We start from the raw sequence: 23,501 nt of genomic DNA, 5'->3' as shown, positions 1-23,501 counted from the left end.
GGTACAAAATTTCAGTCCATTGCATTCTGCCCCTGACCCCCCAAAATTCATGTCTCTCTGCTATCAAAAATACATTCGTTCCATCCAAATAGCCCCAAAGGCCTTAACTCATTCCAGCATCTCTAAAGTCTAAAGTCCAAAATCTCATCTAAGTATCATTTAAATCATGTATGGATGAGACTAGAGCTACGATTCATCCTGAGGCAAAATTCCTCTCCAGCTGAGAACCTGTGAAACTGGACAAGTATTGTGCTTCCAAGATACAATGATGAGACAGGCATAGGACAGACTTTCCCATGCCAATAGAGAAAGACCAAAAATAAACATCTGTGATGCTCTAAAAGATTGGAACGACATTGAGATTCATGGAAGGCTGCACCCAACAACTGAGGGTACACATTCTTTTCAAGTTCACATGGAACTGCAGGCTCAACAATAAAATGCGCCTCAAAACTATTAAAGAAGAGGACTCTGAGTGTGTTATTTTGACCATAAGAGAATTAAATTAGAAATTAATAATAGGTATCTGAAAAATTGCCAAATATTTTGAAGTCAAGCAACATGCTTATAAAAAACCTGTAGGTCAAAGAAGAAGTGACGTTGGAAATGAGAAACTCTTTTGAACTGAGAGATGATTGAAAAGCCACATATCAAAACTGATAGGATGAGGCTGAGGAAGATCTTAGAGGAACGGTTCTATCTCTAAATGCCTATATTAGAAAAGAAGAGAGGAATTAGATCAATATTTGGAGCTCCCACTTTGAGAAGATGGGAAAGTAAAGTGACGTATGCCAAAGTAGGCAGGAGGAAGTACACAGTAAAGCAAAACACTGGAACACAGAAAGTGGAAAACACAGAATCAATCAAGAGAATCAACAGAAGCAGAAGGCAGTTCTGCAAAAAAGATTGATAAACTTGACCTACCTCTAGCAACACTCATTAAAGACAAGAAAGAGAGGGAGGGAAAGAGAGAGGAATTAACAGTCTCAGGAAATAAAGACAGGATATCACAGCCCTCAAACCAAGAGGATTATTCTGAGGCTTTGAAACCTAAGTGAGGAACTCCTGCAAGTGTTTGTCCACCTTGATTTTCAAACTCTTTGGGGTCAATGACTCATTTTTACCTTCTTTTTTCTCCTTTTTTGAACTGGAATGTCTCTAATTTTTATCCAATGCCTGTCCCACCAATTGTCTATTGAGAACAGATCTCAAGACGGAGAGGCATTGTGCCCAGGAGCTGTACCTGATAGATTCTATTCCAGGAGCCTCAGCAGCACCTGATGTGGACATTGAACTGATGCTGTCATGGGATGAGGCTTTAGGAACCTTAAGAAGGTGTGAATGTATTTTGTATTTGGGATCTCTGGGGGCCAAAGGGCACATTGTGGTAGACAGAATTTCTAGACTGGCCTCCCAAATACGTCTCGCCCTAATCCCAGAACCTGTGAAGGAGATGAGATATCAGTCCTGCGATTATGATGTTATATGGCACAGTTCTCTTTAGGATGGGGCGATTATCTGGGTGGGCCAGGCCTAATCACATGAGTTCTTAAAGGCAGAGAGTTTTCTCTGGGTGGTAGGAGAAGACAAAGCCAGAGACATTCGCAGCATGAGAAGGACTCGATGCCACATTACAGCATAGAGGATCTGAGGAAGGAGAAAGCCACCTGAGAAAGAATGCAGACAGTCTGTAGAAGCAGAGAATGGCTCCTGAATGACAATCAGCAAGGAAACAGGGACCTCAGTCCTTCAACTGCAAGGCACTGAATTATGCCAATGCAGGAATGACCTTGGAAAGGGACGCTGAGTCTGGGTGAGAATGTAGGCAGCCATCCCCTTGATTTCAGCCCTGAAACCCTCAGCAGAGAACCCAGGCACATCATCCCAGATTCTGACCTACAGAGTCCACGATAATAAATGGGCATTGTTTTAAACGGCTGCATTGGTGGTCATTTGTTACACAGCAATAGAAAACTAACACAGATGCTGTCTCTATTCTGCTGAGTTTCTGTGGTCAGATACACATAATCTGATGCCGGCAGGAGCAAAAATGTCTGCAACCACAGGTAAGTCCTACATGCACGTTTGTGTGACTTGTCCTGACCCAGTGCCTCTTGAGGAACACCATGAAAGTCATTTCAAACTCTCAAGGAATGGCTCTTCACGCAAACCTCTGAAAAAATTAAAAAGATGCAGTGCTTAATTCTAAATTGACATTATCTGAGAAGTCATCATCTATTTCTACTTCCTATGTCAAATTTATGCAATCTCCTTGTACACTGGAGCTCACCTGCCAAGATTTTAAAGCAAGGACCCTTACTGGCACAGACAAAATTCTTCCACAACAACAAAAACCTCCAGTCTTATTAAATTTCCCCAAATAATTGAAAGTGCCACCAATGCAACCCCACCACCCGTTGTCATGAAAAATAGGGAAAAAGGGAAAAGATCCATTGTTGAAAGACCCACCTTAACAAACCTTTAAACTTGAAGGCCTTGTTTTCTGATTTTTATTTTTCTCGTGCCCAGTCATGCGGGCCTCGATGCATGGGATGGATGGTCCCCAGTTCACTGGGCTCTCTCTGGGAGGAAGTCAGGTTAACCAAACGACAAGTCTCTCCTGTGAATCAGTCCCTCATCCACAAAATCCAGAAGGACATGTGAAGCCAACAAACACTGTCATCCCCAGCAAGCAATGAGTTTGCAGTGCTATCTGCTGCCAGCTTATCTAACAGAACAGAGATGACAGAGATAGCAGATAACAGAGAAAAAAAAGGGTATCCTGGTTTCAGCTTTTCCAGGGTGCCAGTTAGTTGGGCTACTTGCCCAGAGTCCAATTCTGTGGTAACTCCTGTGGGCAAATCTCCCAACAGGGGTTGATTGTTGGCAAAACAAAATTGCAGGTCCTGGTACTATGCATGTTGGCAAGAGGTTGGAGAAAAGAATATTCTCATAAACGGTGAGACTGTGACTTGGTCCCACTTCTTTGCAGGGCACTGAGGAGGGAGTTAGCAAAAGGGAGAAACGCACGAGTACTTTGATCAGGCAACTCCATTACAAGGAACCTCTCCTAGAGAAGAGTGCTAGCGAGGAGGGATATATGTGTAAGGGGCTCCCCTCCAGCACTGTTTGTAACCGTAAACGTTGAAACCAATTTCACGTCCATCAACTGGGAAACGTTTCAATGCATAATGACCAGTCCACACCATGAAAGGCTACGCAGTCATTTAAGAGAACACAGGAGATAATGAAAATGCTGAGTGATGGGCTGACAAGAACTCCTGTATAGTGAGTATTTACTATGTGCCAGACACTGGGCTCTGATAAGGTCAAATTTTACCAGAGCCTTGTGATCCTGGGGAATAGGGCAGGTTAAGAAATCCTGGGACCCTTTGCGTCCCGGTCAGTATGGCTGACTGCAAAGAACTGCCCTTTCCACGTGACTCAGATGACACACATGGACACCTTCCTTGTCTACTTATGACAAGGCCAGACACAGACCCTCCCATTTCCACTCTTTGCTTCACACAGGATCAGCTGAACTGCTGGAGACACTAACCGATTAGAACAAAATGATTGTTAATCCAACTCTGGTTAAGTCTCTCTCCTTCCTCCAAGTCCCGGAATTTTGACCCGTCTTCAGCCTGAACTGAGTGTAGGCTGGTCTCAGGATGGCACATTCCCTGATCTGCTGTCTAATCAAGCCCCTTTCATCTTACTTGTCCACACGTGGCTCTTCTCCCCTTGCTTACTGCCCCCATAAAAGGAAGCTCTTTTGTCTGACCCTTGAGACACTTGCAGATCTTACAGTCAAGGCTAGACTACTTCACATGTAACTTGTTTGTTTAGATTTCAGTTGCGATCTACATTCATTTTTTTTTTTTAAGATTTTATTTTTCCTTTTTCTCCCAAAGCCCCCCAGTACATAGTTGTGTATTTTAGTTGTGGGTCCTTCTAGTTGTGGCATGGGGGATGCCGCCTCAGCGTGGCTTGATGAGCGGTGCCATGTCCACACCCAGGATCCAAACCAGCGAAACCCCGGGCCGCCAAAGCAAAACACACGAACCCAACCACTCAGCCACGGGGCAGCCCCTCTGCATTCATTGTGACATAACTATAAAACTAAATGAAATTTTCAGAAATTTCACCTCTTGACATTGAAAACACAAGGCAACAAATGAACCCAACTGTGTATCCCTGTTGTAGAACAACCATGTGGATTAGAACTCTTCCAAGAGACTCTCAAACACAATAATTTATCTGTACTCCAAGAGAGTGACAAAACCAGAAGCCACTTTCCTCAAGCGTGTTATTAGTGGTGGTGTTGCTATTGTCTGTATTGTTTTGTTTATATAAATGAGGGGAAAAAGTAAATGAGACATTTTGGGATATTCTAATTCTATTACTCCCAGTGTCCTTTAAAACAAAAACTGCTCAGTGTTAGAGAAAGGAGATTCAGGTGAAAGATAGACAGCTGATAAAATCCTGACAGTGGCAGCCCCCGTTGCCTAGTGGTTCAGTTTGGCATGTTCGGCTTCAGCAGCCTGCGTCCAGTTCCCGGGTACGGACCTACACCACTTACCTGCCAGTGGCCATGCTGTGGCAGTGGTTCATATACAAAAGAGGAAGATTGGCGAGAGATGTTCGCTCAGGGTGAATCTTCCTCAGCAAAAAAAGAAAAAACCCCTGTAGTTCCAAATTAGAATCGGCAGTGTTGGTGAATATACGGGAGTACATGAATACGTATGAACATAAATGTGCATTTCCTAGTTCTGTCCACTGGAAACTAATGAATGGCAATGAGTACCTCTAGGATACACAGTTGGATCTGGCAAGACCATTTTGCACAAAAAGAAACCAGAGTTTGTTAAAGAAATGGCTGAGTCAAGGAAGGAGCAGTAAATATTCAAGATGAGATAGAAACACCTTGTCATCCTGATATCAGGAGAGGTCTCAGAGAGTATTAGCATGTTATCAAAAGGATTAAGGGGCCATCTTGAGCTCACATTCTTTGCTGAAAGGGAGGATAATTGGAGCATCAGTAAGGACCATATTGCAATGGATTGAACTGCTTCCATGTGTCTGAATCCTAGAGTTCATGGCAACCCAGAAAAAGAAAAAGAAAAAGAAAGGAAGCTAACTGGTGACCACAGAGGGTGCTGGGGGACCAGCTCATTTAGCTGCAGTTCTCTTTACAGACTGTGCCGTTAACTGACTGACTAGTTATTTAGGGGATGTTTCTCTTTCTGCAAGTGTCCCAGGTAATAAGACCTGACGATGGAGTATCACCAGTTTGCTCCGCGTCATCGCTGAATGGACCTGGGCCTTGCACATGAAGGGCTGCTAACACCATCAGAAGAGACACACAGGACGGGACGTGTCCCCTGATGGAAGAGCACACACCGCTTTTGAGGAAGTCTTGTCACCCTATCAAACCTGAATCCGATCAGTGTCTGCATCTGCGGATCCAACACAGTGGCCACGAGAAACGTGTGGCTATTGAACATTTGCAATGTCGCTAGGGGTGCAGAGGAGCTGAATTTTAATTTTATTGAATTTATAACATTTAAATGTAAACTTACAAACTGGAGACAGGTAGAATGCTATTTTATTAGACCCAACTGTGTAAATTTCATTTCCCTCAACAGTAGCAGTGTACAAGATGAGCCTTTTGTTTTGTTGACTGCTCGTACATGTTAGTTTCCAAGGTGGCTACTAAGTTTTTTTCCTTTTTTAGAGATTGGCACCTGAGCTAACATCTGTCGCCAATCTTCTTTTTCTTTCTTCTTCTTCTTCTCCCCCCAGCCCCCCAGTACAAAGTTGTGTGTTCTGGTTGTAGGTCCTTCTGGTCATGTGATGTGGGACACCACCTCAGCATGCCCTGATGAGCAGTGCCATGTCCGTGCCCAGGCTCTAAACCAGCAAAACCCTGGGCCACCAAGGGGGAGCATGGGAACTTAAGCACTGAGCCAGATGGCCGGCCCTACATTCATTTATTACGTTTGGCATTTGGCCCTGCATTGTCTTTCTATCAGACAGCACTGCTCCAGATTCTACCACCCACTGAGAGGAAGTGTGGAGGACGGAGGAACGTGTTAAAGTGTATCCGGGGACAAAATCAGCCAAATTCCGACTGCGGGAATGCTACAGAACAAACACTTCAGTTTCATCACAAATAATTGACAAAAGAGGAGAGAACAAGAGTGAGAGAAAGAGAGAGAGTGAGAGAGAGAGAGAGAGAGAGAGAATGAGGGAGAACCTGTGTATGCAAGAGGCTTAAAGACATATCCACTGATCATAGTTTGTGGATTTTTTTTGCATATTGACTCAAAGAAACCAACCTAAAAACAACAATGGGATAATTGAACACTGTCTATTTCATGATATTAAAGATTTTAAATTATTTACTGAATAATTTTAATAGTACTATGATAATACTTTCAAAAAGAGTCATCATTTAGGGAAACATTCTGCTATAATTACAGATGAACATGATGTGTGGGGTTTGCTTTAAATAATATAGGAAAAGGGACGTCAGCGGGATTGTATTAAAACAAGTTGAGCCTTCAGGTGATAATTGTTGAAGCTGGTCGATGAAGATGGGGATGTTCCCTTGTAGAATTCCATTTCTGTGTACTATAGAAAGTCTGCATTTGGAAAGAATGGTAGCAAGTACAGGTCCACCTAGGATGACGGCAGCTGCATTTCTCAGCATTATTTCAAAGGACTAGGAGTTGACATGGAGAGTTGTAAAAGAAAAACCCAGTTCATTCCTCCTGTGTTTTTCTTTCCCGTGTGTCTCCTTTATTCGTCACACAAAACACTTCACCTCTGACACTTCTGGTCACCAAATGTGTGGGTTTTTTCCCACACCAAGCAATTCTCCAGGACACCAACTAGGTGTCCCACAATTTCACTGAATTCGGACACTGTCTCCCTGGAGATAGTGTCAAATCCCACAGATAAAGGGCTCAGTCCCACAAGAATGTTCCCACCCCACTTCACATGCCAATTGCATGTAGCAGGTCCTCAGGCTACCCACAACTTCTGTCCCACTTGGCTACAAAGCAGAAGTTCCCACAACCCCTTCCTCAGGTTTGGTTAACCAATGCAAAGCCAGATGAAGACACACATAGGGTGAGGTCCGGAAGGGTCGCGAGTATAGGAGCTTCTGTCCTCGTGGAGCTGGGTTGCCTCACCCTCCTGGTGCGAATATGTACACCACCCTGGAAGACCTCCGAACCCCTGACTACTGGGATGATTTAGAGGCTTCTTCCCATAGGAAATGTCAATTATTAACTCCATTTTCAGTCCCTGTCCCCTCTCTGGAGGGTGGGGCGTGGGCTAAAAATTCCAAGCTTCTAATCATGGCTGGGTCTTTCTGGTGGCCACCCCTAGCCAGGAGCCATCCAGGAGACCACCCAGAGTCACCTCAATAGAACAAAAGCCGCTCCTGGTGCTCCTGTCATTTAGAGATTTACAAGGGTTTTCAGAGCCCTGTGTCAGGGATGGGGTCAAAGACCACATATTAGCAAGAGATTTGTTCCTTTCTTATCACTTATGAAACTACCAAGGTTTTAGGAGTTGTGTGCCAGGAACCAGGAGCAAAGAAAATAGTTTCCATTATCTCACAAGAGTCCAAAACACCACTCATAACCTTCTACCCAAACCACCAGGGGCCAGAGAACACTGTGGACTCAATTGGCTTCCACTGAGCCAGGTCTGGGGGCCACACAGCAGGGGAAGGATCAGCAAAGACCACGCACATAGAGGAGAGGACAGCAGGGAGGGCCTGCTCGGGAGGGAACACAGGGAAATCCTCCACAGAAAGGGACTGTCATAAACTCAGAGCAGGCCTGAGACCAGGGCCACCACAGCTCTGGCTGCTGGGGAATTGAAAGGAAGGGCTTCCACAGTGCAGAGGACCAGAGGTGACAATGTTGGGGAGGCACAATTGCTGGGGCCAGGGAGAGACCTGGAAGAGGGCGTAGTGTCTTTGGAGGCTTGTGGGGAAGGAAAGAATGAAGCAAGTGGTAGAAATGAAAGGTCCTACTGGAAGAAAATAGATTCCCCAAATCCAGAAGACACAGCCCGCCTATCCCCAAACCTCACGTCTCTTAGACGAATTGCACCAAAGAGAGAGATCCAGACCTAAGAAATGGACTAAGCCAAACCAATCACTCATCCGTTCCTAGAGAGAATGTTCGTTTCTTGTTCAGTAAACCTAAGCATGTTAACGGGAAAATCATGTAGCAGACAGGTGTTCTAAGATGACAGAAGAAAAAACCAGAACTAGAGAGTCAGAGAGTTCAGCTCATGAAACAATTCCCCTCAAAAGCAATGAGCAAACATAGGATCACTGTAAAATGACATCCTGAACTGAATTCAATGTACCTGACAAAGCATTTGTGGATACGAAGAAACAAAACTTCACATAAGAAATACTCAAAAGAGAACTGGGTACGAAACAGGAAATGAGAAGTTAGAATTGGCAGAACCAAGGAAAAAAATGAAGAAAAAGAAAACTCTGAAAAAAGGCTAAATGGCAAGGTTCATAAGGGCAACATATTTGTTCAAAATTATAAGAGACATTGAATAAAGAAAGTATCAAGCAGAACAAAAGCAAAGAAAAGATATTGAGACAGGATCAGAGAGAAAATCATAGATTCCTGGGAGAAATAGACTGGAATGGTCAATTCCAAGTTCTATCCTCTTAGAACCAAAAGACTTGAAAAAAAGAAAAACAAATTCCTCTCAAGTTCCAGACATTCCCAAAGTTCCCCACCCCTCAAAGCCAGTGCACACACAACTGGGAGAAAATGGATTTACATTCTCCATCTCAACAGAACACACAGAGCAAGACAATGTTTTTAAAAACTGAATAAGAGTCATTGTGGGCAAGTCCTTTACATTCCGCCAAGCTGTCCATGCATCAGGCAGCATAATAAGAGAGTTAAACATGCAACCCCTGGGGAGTCCTGATTCCATCACGGGAAGTCTTTGAGGGACCAACTCTACCCAATAAGAGATGACGGAGGAAATGTGATTCATAAGGGAAGCTTTAGCACATAAGTATGAAGAGGAGGAACAAGAAGATTTCTATTGACTTAAATCCATATCCAAGAAAATCAATCCTGAGTACAATGGATTATGCTAATGCATGTAAAAAATTCACGAGTCCACAGTGACAGTCACAACAGAAACTTTAATGGTATGAAAGGGGGAGGGTAAGTTCTTTTCCACAGCACTGTGCCAGCAGCTACAAGTATAGAGGAATGACGAAATTAGAAAATGTCCAGTGTACTAACAGGAATACGATAAGTGACACACAGCAGGGCTCATTAATGATGGTAAAAATTTTAGAGAAAGATTTTTAGAGAAGAGGATATTCATACACTCTCAAAGTACCACTCACCAAATTGCTAGTGATAGAAAGAAAAAAAAGGCCTCTTTACAATGAACCGATCTCGTGGGCCCTCCAGAACAAAGTGACCAATGCTAGTCACACAGTAACGGTGGTGGATAAACTGGACATCCTTGGTCTCCAGGGGGCTGCGCTAGGACGCTCACAGCAGAAACTAACTGTATAGTGTTCTTGGAAGAAGGGTGATTCTGAATTTCATCAGGAGGAAATGGTCAGACAACTTCAGAATGCAGACCACTGAGCCAGACGACTGACCTGTCCCCGGCAAACCAGGATACGTCACCACCACCACAGACAACCACAAAAAGGTGAGGAGATATTTTTGGTCCCAAAGGACTAAAAAAACACAATAACATAATCCTTTCAGTCCTTAGGAAGCGAAAATATCTCTTCTCCTCTTTGTGGTCGTCATTTTGCGGTGGCACTGACTGTTGGAAGAAAGGCCAGTTGTCTTGTTCAATGGTCTACGTTCTGCAGCTGTCTGATAACGACCTCATGATGAAATTCAGCCTGCACATTCTCAACAAGAACACTGCGCGGTTACTGCTGTCTGCTCCTAGCACAGCCCTGCTGGTGGCAAAGAACGTCCGGATCGACACGTTGTCTTTGCCCGCTTGCTCCTGATTCTGGTTACGTAGCGGATGGGAATGGAGAGGAGCGAGGTTTAAGGTCTCTCAGAAGCATGTGTGCATCTAGGCATTGGGCTCCTTCGCGATGTCCCACAACTGGAGGCTGAGGGGCTGGGATTGCTCCCATCGAAGCAGGCTTTTGGAGTAAACATCGTGGAGAGTGGTTTGTGCTTGTGATGTGGATTCTCAGCAAAGGATCCCTCTGGTGTTCTGTTTGGGCTGGAGCTGGATTGGCTGTTTTAGATGTGTTGCATCAAGTGGAAAAGCGACTTTGCATAATGGGGTTTCTTCTTTTCTTGGTTTCGGAAGTCCTTGGTATCTGAGAGAGAGAGAAAAAACAAGCCAGTGTGAGTCTTTGTCAGGTCCTGCTGCGAGCTGAGCCTGGAGGGCTGGCTACATGGTGACAGAGGCCAGGAGCAAGCTGAGCTCCTACTGGGAGGAGGAGCTGAAGGGGAAAGGGAGATCCAAAGTTAGAAGAAGAACCTCCCTAAACTTCCATCCAGTCCGCCGTGCGGGATCCAGGGAGCCCTGGCCTCGCCCACCAGGAGCTGGTGACGTCCAAGCTCAGAGCTGCTGCAGAGCCCTAGCCAGATCCCCACCACCCTGTCCTCAGCAGCCACTTCACTCCTGAATCCCGTTCGTCTGGAGCAAAGGGATGGTTGTCTCACACCTCCCAGGGAGGGATGTGCTCAGCATCCATCACACATTCAGAAGCAGACTGCTGTGGGAAGGAGGGGACCCTTGGCAGAGAGGCACGCCCTCTTTCTCTCTCTGTCCCAGCACTCTGAGGAAGAAGGGCAGGCGATGGGAAGAGGTCCGGCATGGAACAGCCTACAGGGACCTCAGAATATATCCAAATCCACTTCCACCTTCTGCAGATGAGGAGTGGGGATGCCAGGGGGCTCAGGGCTAACTAAAGCCACCTGAGCTGTTATTGACAACCCTGGGGCCAGAACTCAGGCCCCTCCCTTTGTGTCCATTTCGGGGACGGTGAGAGGAAAGGCTCCAGTCCGGAGGTGTCGACAGGAAGTAGATACTGCTGGGTCACCTTGGCTGGACGAGAGTAAGGCTTTACAGAGAAATATTCTCCCAACGGACTGAGCAAGGAACCCACAAGGGGAAACACACAATGGAATTAGCAAAAAAACAGCAAGGAGCATAACCGTGGACGAACTCATTTTCCTTCAGTCCTCCTGTTGATTCCACACCAGGATACACCTTAGGGCATTGCTAGGAATATTCTCAACGACTAGACCAGAAAGTCTCTGAAGGGGATGCAGAAGGCAACTGGTTTGACTAGGTTCTCTTCCACCCGCCCTTTGATTCCCCCAAAGCACTCCCTCGGGAAAGATTCCTTTTTAAGATTTACGCCGGTGTAAAGAATGGCATAAAGAAGCATAAACCTAACTCTTTTTCCTAACGTCCAATTTATTTACTATTATATTTTCTTTAGGGGAATGAACATAATGGTTCTCTTTGAGGATTTTACTTAATGACCAAAATTGATCAATAGTAAAATTTTCCAACTGTAGCGCCAAACCCATTGGACTTGATTTCAATTTGATGGACTGTGAGCTTCACATTTTACATGATAAATATGAAAGAAGGGACTGGCGTGGTGACATAGTGGTTAAGTTTGCACCCTCTGCTTGGGTGGCCCGGGGTTCCCGGGTTCAGATCCCAGGCATGGACAGACACCCCACTCATCAAGCCATTCTGTGGCAGACTCCCACATACAAAATAGAGGAAGATTGGCACAGATGTTAGCTCAGCTACAATCTTCTTCAAGGAAAAAGGAAGATCGGCAACAGATGTTAGCTCAGGGCCAATCTTCCTCACCAAAAAAAGAAAAGAAAGAAGAGAAAAAAATTAAAGAAAGTACTAAATTCTGTTATTTGTAATAGGGAGGTATTGTTATCTGTAAACTGGGTTTCTATGTAATGTTTATTTCTCATTTTATCTTGTATTCTAAAAAGTTGGAGAAAGTCTTTTCCAAGCAGAGTTCTTCTAAGTCTAATCCATTCATCTACCTCTTTTTCTTCTTGATTTTCTGGCATGTTATACAGATAGTACAGTTGAGAGAGGAATACAATTCCATCAAGGACTGATGGATACTCAGACATTTCAATGAAGCACTGACATGTTTGGCACATTTCTATGCTGAACCTGAGGTCATAGGAGACAAAGGGTTCTTCTTATCTCTAGCTGCATAAAAACTACTTGAGAGCTGTCTAAATATACTGAAGCCCGAACTCCACCCCAGAGCATTTAAATGAGAATCTTGAGTTGTGAGGTCAAGGGATTCATCTAAACAAAAGTCCCCAGTTGCTTATTACATGGCAGTACTACTGCCAGCTCCGAGGAGGCCCTGAGGTGGGGACACTCGGTCCCTGGAAGCCCCATGCAGACCAGCCAAGGGCTGAGGAGAAACCCGACACCAGGCCAGTCCAGCACTCCCACCCAGGCTCTCAGTGAGGTTTTTTCTTTTTAAAGATTTGCCCTGAGCTAATATCTGTTGCTAATCTTTTTTGTTTTCTTCTTCTCCTCCTTAAAGCCCCACAGGACATAGTTGTATGTTCCAGTTGTGGGTCCTTCTAGTTCTGCGCTGTGGAACGCTGCCTCAGCATGGCCTGATGAGCAGTGCTAGGGCCGTGCCCAGGATCTGAACCGGGAAAATCCTGGGCTGCTGAAGCAGAGCGCGTGAACTCAACCACATGGCCATGACCCAGCCACTCGTTTAGTTTTTATAACCGGGGCTCTTTCTCCTCAGTTTCAACACTTCCTATTCACATGGAGAAGTCCAGGGTTAAGGGTTGTCCTAGGTCGGGTTCCCTAACACATACAGGAGGAATATCCATGTGCAAGTGATCCGTTTGGACAATGCTCCCAGAAGCAAGAGGCAGTGGAGTTGGGGAAGCAGGGAAGAGAAGGCAAAGAAGCCAAGAAAGTGTGTGATTTCAGACAAAGCGCAATGTGTTCAGTGGCTCAAAGATGCTTTGTGATGAGGAGGACCATGGGGCTGGGCTTCCCCTTGACTAAGAAGAAAGGTGAGAGGGAATATCAGGACAGCGGCAGTGGAAACACAGCAGAGGTCAGAGTGCACACAGGAGACGGAGATGGAAGGGCCTGGCACAGTGGCAGCCCCCACGGAGGACAGAGGTGAGACCAGATAGAGGTAGCACCCGATGTTGAACAGAACAAACAAGGGAGAGAAAAAAGAGCAGGAGACTGAGCTATAAGGTTAGAGAGCACTGAGGAATAAGTGCATCTGAGAGCCCCGGATGGGCTCACCTCTGGACCCTAAGCTTGAAGGCCAGGGAATCTGCATGCTAGTCTCCACTTGCTGAGCCGCAGTTTTCTTTTGAGAATCCTCTGTTGGATGACACTTGAGGCATCAATGTGGCCAATGACTTGACACCCCTGCTTGCTGGCATCCGAACACTCAAGAGCATCACCCTTCAGCGTGGGAGGGGTCTTCATCCTGAGGGATGCGTCCAAACGCAGCTCTGAAAAGAAAACCACAGCCAACAGGATCCACAGTTATTCACGACCCACAGTGACTTACTCCCCACCCGAGAGCGACATCGAATAAGGAAAGTGGCTCGAACAACAACGGCCATCTGAAAGTCCGTGGGGGTGAGGTGAAGCCAATGCAGACAGTGAGATTTTCTTTTTTGTCGATCTTTCTTACAGTGCTCAGTGGTGATGAGATGGTCAGGAGGCAAACACACTCCCATTTGCCAAAAGATATCAAGAAAAACAGAATTGATAAAGACAGTGTCTCAGTAGAGAAGACAAAGGGAATGAAATCACACGGACAGAGGTTGTCCTACTGGCAGGAAGGAGATTGTAGAGATCACGCAGAACCAGAGTGCACGGGAAAACATAGGAGAGAAAAAACTGGGGGAGGGTGAAAGCAGGGGAGTTTACAAAACTTGCATATATATATGTCATATATGTACCCTATACAAGGTACACACAAAATACACAGAATGTATGACATAATATATAAATACATCTATGCATATGTGTTTTTTTCTCTGATGGAACAGATGAATAAATAGTGATTTGGAGGCATTGAATATGACATTCTAATCACTATTCTGGTCAGTTGAAATTGGAAAACATTTAGAAGTGCAAGAAGAAGGAGAAAGCCTGTGGCGAGAAACAGATGACCCGTGGAACACCAGGAGGAGGACGGTGAGGATAACACAAAGAGCATTGACGGAATCTCCAGAGAAGGATCGCTTACGTTCCCCCAAATTCCTCTGTGGAAACCGGATCCCCAGTGTGATGGTGTTTCGAGGTGGGGCCTTTGGGCGGCACGTCCCTCATGAATGGGATTAGTGCCCTCATAAAGGAGACCCCACAGAGCTCCCTTATCCCTTCCAGCACGTGAGGATGGCGCGAGGAGACAGTCTCTGTGAACCAGGAAGGGGGCTCTCCCCAAACCTCGAAGGTGCCAGCGCCGTGATGTTGCACCTCTCAGCCTCCAGAACTCCAATAAATAAATTTCTGCGGTTTCTATGTCACCCAGTCAATGGAATTTTTGTGCCAGCAGCCTGAATGGACTAAGAAACTATCGTTGGCCAAAAAACCTGGCGTGGAGCCTGGTTTCCTCCTCAGGCCCCTGTGGAAAGTGAGCAGGAAAGAGAGCGACTAGGCCAGTGAGGCTGAGTCTTGGCTGGGATTGGGGAAGCCAAGGAGAAGGAAAAAGAAAGGCTAGAGGGTGAGAAGACAACTCAACAGCCCAAGATCTGACGGCACTTGTCAGGGCTCCGCCTCCCCTGACCCTCACTGAGACTTTCTGTAGGACCTGTCCACGAGCGACAGCGACAGGGTGCTCCTTGTTGCCCCACCTCCGCTTGAGAACATGGGTCTCTCCTCCTTCCTCAGAGGACACCGTCACCTCAAGGATGAGCACCAGGCAGCTCCAGGGCCCAGGAGGAGATGCTGAGAGTGGTGGAGGGTGAGGAGGAGCAGACCCAGAGGAAACGGATGTCAGGGTCTGGAAGCTCAGTTGTAAGCAACCCCTCAGGATCCTGAGGAGAAAAACACTGAGGACATGGACTTAGAGATGAGTAGAGATGGTGAATTAAATCGAGTCTCCTAAAAGAGACTGACTTGTGCACTTTAAGGATGAAGGTGGCCCTTTCCATGAAACAGAGGGAAAAAAGTGAAGAATAAGGAGGAGACTGAGCCGTGCGCCAGTGTTTCCATGGGGACTGAGTGTGTCTACGGCAGTGTTACTGGGGGCACCTAACAGGAAAACTGGCCTGATGATGGATCCTGAAAGACGAGGGGAAAATGGGCAAACGTGCCTTTCTGACAGAGAAGGGAAGATGGGGTCCAGAGAGAGTGGAGACCATCAAGACTGCTCTGCATCAGACGGAACAAGGCACGCAGAATCATTTTGTAAGTGTTAAAGCACCAGAAAGATACGGGGGTAGATTTGACATATTCATAGTTGTTATCAAGCAATTTTTATTGAATCAGACACTGTAGAAATGATGTCCTTAATACTCCCAAGAGTATTAACGCAGTATGAGTAAGAGTATGGAATGCAGACCTAATTCTCAGGGGATTCAGATGAGGGAATTGGGATGTAAATACCTAAGAGATTAAACAACCTGGCCAAGGGAAACAGCCAGTAAGATGCAAACCCGGGACCTGGGGCAGAGCTGATCCTAAAGCCCAGGCTCTCACCACCTCGCTCTCTCAGAGCCTCACGGCTTTCAACCTGACCTGAAGCGAGCACGGGAGAGGCCCCATTGTCGCCTCCCCCCGCAACCCTGTGACGCCCAACACGTGGACTAGAGCTTCCTATTCTTCTTTTCTTTCTTACCTTGGAAGACTGAACCTCGGTTTGGGGAAACACTGTTGGCTGCAAAGCTCCAGGTGGTGAAGGAAAGACCAAGCGTGGCTTTGCCATCCCCGCAATGGAACTGGTCCAGCTGCAGCCCCAGATAATTGCTCCCCCAGCTGCTTGGCTCCAGCGGTGCTTGTGAAGTTTGCATCTCTGTCCTTTGGAAACTCAAGTTTCCACTCAAAGGCCCTTGCTGACAAGCCTCCCAGGAAGGAGCTGAAACAAGAAGTGGTTTCAGTAGGACCAATCCGAGTTTCCCGTCGCTAAGCTCTCCCAGACCACTCATTTCAGAAGTCCCTGCTTGTCAGTGGTCTCAGGAAACAAACTCAGACTTCATGTGTGAAAGAGATGTCGCCATGACGTGTGTGCCTGGGGAGGCCGAGATGGCAGGTGCCCAGGCTGCAGTGGCCCTGAAGTGGACAATCACCCACTGATTGGGAGTCCAGAGGGCTTTGCATGGGCAGATGAGGTCATGCCTATTACTCTCTTACTAGTAACCTTAGTGCAGGAGCCTACAGAGAAGGTTCTAAAGAGGACTCAGGACATGGGGGAGAAAGAGTTGCTGGTGTCTACCCAGAAGAATATCAGAGGAAGGGAAGAAGTATGGTCCCAAGGCTTCTGTTTCCAGTAAGAAGGGAGTTGGCAAACTGTAGACCAAGTTTGGAGTCTTTGCAAAGTTCTGGAGCCTTTTGACCTTCCTTTTCTGTAAGTTTTGGCTGCCCTCCTCCCACTCACACATATATATATTCTTTTGCCACTTGGTGGGCAAGGGGTGGGGGCAGGTAGTAGCAGCTGTAAGTAATGTAGTAGAGGTCTGAGACCCTTATAAGAAACTTAGGGGCCAGAGGTGCTACGGCATCAGGCTTTGTGTGGTTCTTCAGGGACGTGATATGCTGCACACTCCTTATGTTACACACTCTTCCGGGGGTCTGGGCTTTAGTCCCTAATCCAACAGGTTTCAATTTCTTCTGTGAAATGAAAATCTATTCTCAGAAAGAGGGCTAACCAAAGACCTGAAATAGCCTCAGACCAGTCCAGGTCAGGCTAAGGCGGATCATAACCCCCAGGGCCTTCTCCACACCACTGTGGGTTCCCCTTTCTCCTCCCCTCTGCACATCCTCATTGCCACCAATGTTTGTTTTAAATGTTTCGTAAAAATCTCATTTTGGATGGTGTTACCATGTAGATTCCTGACAACACACTCTATGAGACTCTCATCCTTGACACCTGGATCCATGAATCTCCTTCTGCTTCTCTGATCCTGTCCTCTCCACACAATCAAACGTCTGAATAATCCAATCACCCAGAAGTCCTGTTCTCATCAAGGTCCAGCTCTACACATGCAGACTCCTCCCCCTGCCTTTGTAGTCCTTCTGTCCTGTGGCCTCATGTTCTTCTTTGCTCATAAGTTAGACGAGGGTCCTATCAGGCACACTGGTTGTTGACATTTCCATGAGATTAGAACACTAAGACGTGCCTCATGCTTGAAGCTCTAACCCACACATGGAAGAAGTCACTGAGCCTACACAAAGGATGAAACTCATGGCCATTTATGGAGGAGGGGAAACCAGAGCCAGAGCTCTGGCTTCATTGAAACCAAGGGGCACAGGCAGGATGCGGCGTCCAGGATCTCGTTTTTAAATCTTCAGAGGGAGGTAGTCACCCCAGAGGAAGTAGAGCATCAGCTTTAACCCCCAAATCATGAGAACAGACCTCCAGAATAATTGAGTAAAACTGTTCCACGTGTGGATAGCCAGAGAGGCGTGGGAGACACTGCTCAGGAAATGCAATTAGCAGAAACACTGCAGGAGATGAGATGTGTCATCTTAAAGAAAGAGGTCGGACAGATACCTACTGTGCTCCTGCTGTAGTGCTGGCTGTGAGGTGGTCATGATCCCTTCTCTCTCCCACCTGGGGAAAAATGGCTTGCAGATGCCACTGAGGGACAGGCTTAGAGGGACATAGCTAGGGACTAGGGTGACAGCACAGCTCCCAAGCCCTCCTGAAATCTGTACTTAAAACTCGGTCCAAGAGCCTGCAGAAAGTATCTCTCTACCTGGCCAGCCGTGGTGAGCTTAAAAAATATGGAGGCTAACTGGGAGACCACTTGGATTTATCTGCTTTCTAATGGGAGTACTCACTGGCTGCCTCCAGAGTCAATCTGACTTGAGGCTCATCACACAGAAAGGCAGTGCTTCTGAGGGGTTCCCCAGAGGCAGACAGATCATGAGGACTGGAAGGAGTCGAATTATGTTCGCCTGATGGATCTGGAAGGATTTCATTCACAATCTCCTTCTCCAGCAGCTCCCTCTCCAGACTGGTGAGAGAGGGAAGAGAAAACAAGAGATCAAGAAGGATTAGACACCACAGTGTCCCAGCTGGTTTTGATTGAAGGGTAGGGTCCAAGGGACTGGGGCAAAGCCTGGCTGTCCTGGAACAGGAGAGAGGGAGAGAGAGAGAATGAGAGTGAGCAGAACGTGCTCAGTGCACTGGACCCACAGTGAGGGTGTCGGGGCTGCGCTCTCCCTGTAAGACAGTCGCATCACACTCGGAGACCTATACAATGGCTTCCAGTTTGTGAATACATTGTGTTGAATCTACATATGGCAGCCCAGCGAATGCAGGCCTCGGAGGCATCGTGGACTCCCAGAGATCTTGTGCCTTCTAGGCCATTTTCTGTCAATACTGTGACCTGTTATGTTTTTTTTTTCATTTAATTTTGTCTAGATCCTTTCTGGCTATGCTATACCTATGAAGGACCTAAGGCCATCAGTTGGGAAAGCAGACATGCATCTCATCCTTGTTTTAGCCTTCCAAGAGAGAACAAGGGATTTCTTTCAGGGCAGGAAATCCCTGAGAGTTCTTAGTTCCCCTTGTCAGACCGAGGCCACGAGTACCACAAAGACAAGAGACAACCTAGTTCAAAGGGCTTTGCCATCGCTGCTGGAGTGAGCGGAATCAGCAGCAGGGGCGGTGCTGGTTCCCCCTTGCCTGTGAACCCTGGGGCTATTTGGCCCTCAGGGTCTTTCTTTCAGGTGCTCTCCCCACATTGTACCCTTGCTTATTAGCCCTCCTCATTCACTGTTACCTGGGGCTCAGCGATTCTTGTTCTTCCTCCTCGTCATCGTCTTCCAGGTTTTCTGCAAACAAAATCCAGACAGAGATGAAATAGTGCCCCTTCACCCGCTACAGACACAAAGGCCTGCCTGGGCACGGACAGCAATGACCTGTGTATGAGGGCAGGACACACTGAGAGAGTTGTACTGACAGCCCCATGTGTGACTTTGAAGGAATGGCCTGGGATGGTGTCCTGACCCATGAGGCAGAATGTCCTTGATCTGCTGGCTCCCCATCATGGCGTGCTCTGAGTTTAACTGGGTAAAGATCAAATATCTTTTGTCTCCAGGTCATTGGGTAGTTGTCCAGTTTCCCTCTGGAATTCTCTAGTTCTCTCCTCCTCCTTCCACAAAGCTGGTTCCCTAGTCTCAGTGACTCTATGTCCACTCAGAACCCCCACATAGACCCTACTCCTTTCTCTAAAAGGAGGATAGAAAACCCCATGACTCACCCCTCCATACATCCCGGGACTTCACGGGGACCTGCATGTTGGCTTTTATATCATAAGAGGGGAAAATATTCTTGTGGAAAGTGTTCTGTTACAAATCAACGTATCTGCCCCAAGATTTTCAGATTATAACCAAATAAATCCCAAACAGTTAGGAGTATGATCCCTTTCTGAAGCACATTCATGAGCATCCCCTCCTTTAGTAGTTACAGCTACCAGGCAACACATCTTTTGACCCATTTTACAGATGAGGAGACGGAAATCCAGGAAGGAGAAATCAAGTACTCGCCTGTAGCTATAAAAGCCAGAGCTCAGGCAAGAGCCCGAGGAGCTCTGGCTCAGTCCAGGATTCTTTTCACTCTAACAAGCTGCCTCCTGTCACGTCCTCCTTTGTGTGCTGTGACACCAGGTGGAGGCTGCCTCCTGCCCCAAAGGGCACGGTCCCTCAGGGCGGAAGCAGGCCCTTGGAGCACTATGACGTCCCCCTGTGCATTTCTCCCCTCTGCTCCCACCCAGCCAGTCGTGGTCCTGTCATGGCTCCAAGTGCGATGTGGACACCAGGACAGCTGGCGAAAGCATTATGAGGGGAGATGCCGAGGCTCTTGTCAGCCAGGGACCTTGGAGGGGCTCAGCGCAATCAGGGCTTCTGGCCGCCTTACCTGGGCTAAGCTTGCGGACAAGGTGCTCTGCCAGCCTGGATCCCTCAGCCAGTTGTTCTTGGAAGCCCTGTCCCCAGTCTCTGCCAATGTCACTGTGGGTGAGGAGGTCCCTGAGGTCCTGATGGAGGAGGACAGAGAGCTCTCTTCCTTCCCGTAATGTCTGGCGTATCCGGGTCAGCTTTCGTGCATGATCATGAATGAGGAAATGGTATTTCCTAGGCGGGAGAGAAGAGAAATCCTGAGTGGAAATGGGGTCATGAGAGATGATAAGCAGTTTGAGAGAGATTTTGGTGAGAATATCCCCAAAAGGCCTTCCAAGTAGAAATCTGCTCATTTTTGGTGGACCACATTTTTTCTTCTTTCCTTTTGCATTTTACACACAGTGACCCAGTGAAAACATGCTTCTGAGACACTGGAGACTGGAAGAGATCTTGGAACTTCTAGGCCTCCTTCTCTAAAGGTTGAGGCAAAATAGGAATGTTTATTTAGTCTGGTTACTTTCCTTGTCATGAAATACCTGCCAACACGCTCAGGCCCACATGCAGAGAGCAGGTATGGACCTGACTCTGGGTTTTGACCCTCCGGAGGAGAAGAAGGCATGTCTGAAGGGGCAGGACGTCTCTAGGCCTGGTTACCTCACTGGGAGTGAGACAGACACCACATGCTGCAAAGAACATGGATGATCCAGATGGGGGAAGTAGAGGAGACCAGCACAATCAGCCAGTTTTGTGCCTCCTTGCTTCAGGAAAGCAGCTACTTTTGACCTCTGCGTTTGTTCTTTCCAGAACCCTCTCTGCATTTGATTGCACATTACCCTCCTCTGATCCTTCACTGTTACCTGGGGGTCAGTGATCCCAGTTGTTCTTCAGCCTCCTCATCGTGGTTTTCTGCAAAGAAATTGAGAAAGGTCCATTTAGACATGAGCTTGTTGCACTTCACCCGTTACAAATGCGGGTGCCTTTCTGGGCCTGGAGACATGAATTACCTCTACATGAGTTCAGAAAGGTGTCGTGTTTTGTCTGTAAAGAAATGGGCTGCCGTGGTATTCTGATGGATCAGGCAAAGTGGCCCTGATCTGATGGGTCCCAGATGGCATGCTCTGGTGGAACTGGGCAAGGAGTTAAAAATTGATTTGGTTACCCAGATCAAGAGATGCTCCTCCAGCTTTCCTAGGGGCTCCTCCCACTCTCTCCTCCCTCCTGCCACAAGGCTGGTTCCCAAGCTCAGTGACTCCGTATCTCATCATGCCTTTCACAGAGAACCTCCTCCTTTCTCTCAGGAGACGAAAAACAGTTCTGTCCCATGAGTCTCACATGACTTGGTCCTTCATGGGGACTTCCACGTCTGCTTCTACCGTTCACCAGGAAAATTCTCTCCTCGTTAAGTGCTAAGTATTCTAGTGTAAACCCACATCCCACTACCAGATTCTACCATACCCAGCGCTGAAATCAACCCCAGTGAGTGACCCTAGCATTGTGAAAGTACGCTCATAGGCCTTCCCTATTGGAATGCTACAGCTACTATGCAACACATGTGTTAATCACGTTAGAGATGAAGAAACTGAGATCCAGGAAGGAGACATCCGTCCCGCGCCCACTGTTAGAAAAGACAGAACTCAGGCTGGAGCCTGGGAACGTCCACGCTTAGCTCAGGGCCCTTTTCAGCCTTACTAGCTGCCTCCTATCATGTCTGCCTTTCTGTGCTCTAACACTGGGTGGAGGCTGCCCCCTGTCCCAAGGGCCATGGCAAATGAGGGAGGAAGCAGGCACTCGGAACACTATCACCTCCACCTTGTACATTTCTCCTCTCTGTCCTTCCACCCAGCCGCTCCTGGTCCTGTCATGACCCCAAGTGTGATGTGGAAACCAGGACAGATGGCAAAAACATTAGGAGGGGAGAAGTGGAGTCTCTTGTGAGCCGGGGACCTTGGAGGGCTCAGCACAATCAGGGCCTGTGGCCGCCTTACCTGGGCCGAGCTTGCTGACAAGGGCCTGGGACAGCCTGCATCCCTCAGCCAATTGCTCTTGGAAGGCCTGCCCCCGGAGGTTGTTAAGGTCACTGCGGCCCAGGAGCTCCTTGAGGTTCTGATTAAGCAGGAGGGATAGCTCTCTTCCTTCCCGTGTCTTTAGGCGTAACTGGGTCAGCTCTCGTGCCTGAACTCGAATTAGAAATTCGAACTCCCTATGTTGGGTTAGAAAGGAAAACGTATAATTGGAATTGAGTCAAAGGTTCTTAGGACCTCCGCAGAGGTTTCTATGAGAACATCCCCCATTTGCCTTCAAAACAGAGTTTTTGGACATGTTTGGCAAATGCCTAAATAGTTTTGAAAGCTCCATCAGCGGCCAGGCAATACCAGCTCCTGAGGCATTGCAGACTCCAGCGTTCTTGTACCTTCGAGGCCACCTTCTCTCAGTGTCTAACATAATACCACTTTCGGGGGTCTAGTTACATTCCCTGCTGTGAAATACCTGCCATCGACCTAAGATGAACTCTGCAGAAAGCGGATGTGAATCTCACCCTGTCTTTTAACCAACCATCCATGAGAGGACACGTGATGTCTGGGAGTACAGGAAATCCATGAGAGTAGTTGGTGCACCTTGGTTCAGACTAACTCTACAAGTACCAGAAGGAGACTGCACAACCCCATTCAGAGGGCTGTGTCGTTGTTGGTTGAGGGAATGACAGGAGTGCAATCTGCAGGTTTGGGTGACCATCGCATCACAGATGTGGTCACCTTTGTGCTCCTTGATCTTTCTAGGACCCTTTCCATACTTTACCTGTCCTTTACCCTCTCCTGGTCGTTCATTTTGGACAGTGGTTCTCTCTCTTCCACATACTCCTCGTCTTCATGACTTTCTGCAGACAAATTCAGAAACGTCTAGTCAGATATCGGCCCGGCCCTGGTAGATCATCACCCCCATGTCCTCTGCCCTGAGTCGAGCAAACAGTTAAATACGTCTATTTTCACCAGAGATCACAGGGAACATGTCAGCAGCCTTCAAGAGGTGTTGCCGAAAGAGTCAGCTTGGCCCCAGCAGACACCCTGGTGTTTGGTGACATAGGTGGGATTGTACACCAAGACGAGCCTGATGGATGGAATCCATACACCCCACGGAGGAAAGCGTATTTGGCACTTTCGAGAGGCCAGGATCCTGGGTGATTCATAGAGGTGGGGCCACCAGGGCCCATGCCTTGATTTCAGCGAAAACTCCAGACATGGAAAGACAGAGGTATCTTTGTCTCGTTTCTCAGCAGACTGTTTAGCAAGGACAAGATATCTCAGAGGTGAGAGAGACCAGAGTCCAGAGCTGAGGAACCATGATAACAACATTTCCAAAGAAATAGGCAAGACTGCCAC

At 47.3% G+C, this 23,501-nt stretch overlaps 1 protein-coding gene across 1 annotated transcript; it reads right to left on the bottom strand.

The window, feature by feature from the left end:
- Nucleotides 1-15,851: 15,851 nt before the first annotated feature.
- LOC138915168 (neuroblastoma breakpoint family member 6-like) lies at nucleotides 15,852-23,022 on the bottom strand. Its single transcript, XM_070219882.1, has 7 exons — nucleotides 22,921-23,022; nucleotides 22,110-22,324; nucleotides 20,982-21,030; nucleotides 20,144-20,358; nucleotides 19,008-19,059; nucleotides 18,061-18,236; nucleotides 15,852-16,135 (listed from the first exon to the last, which is right to left on the bottom strand). Exons 1-7 carry the CDS (start codon nucleotides 22,947-22,949, stop codon nucleotides 15,867-15,869), a joined length of 1,005 nt encoding a protein of 334 aa, XP_070075983.1. The 5' UTR covers nucleotides 22,950-23,022; the 3' UTR covers nucleotides 15,852-15,866.
- Nucleotides 23,023-23,501: the final 479 nt, after the last annotated feature.

This window comes from Equus caballus, chromosome 8, assembly GCF_041296265.1.
Source record: "Equus caballus isolate H_3958 breed thoroughbred chromosome 8, TB-T2T, whole genome shotgun sequence".
Classification (NCBI taxonomy): Eukaryota; Metazoa; Chordata; class Mammalia; order Perissodactyla; family Equidae; genus Equus; species Equus caballus.
The sequence above is the reverse complement of the archived record's forward strand: the minus strand, read 5'-3'. Positions and strand labels throughout refer to the sequence as shown.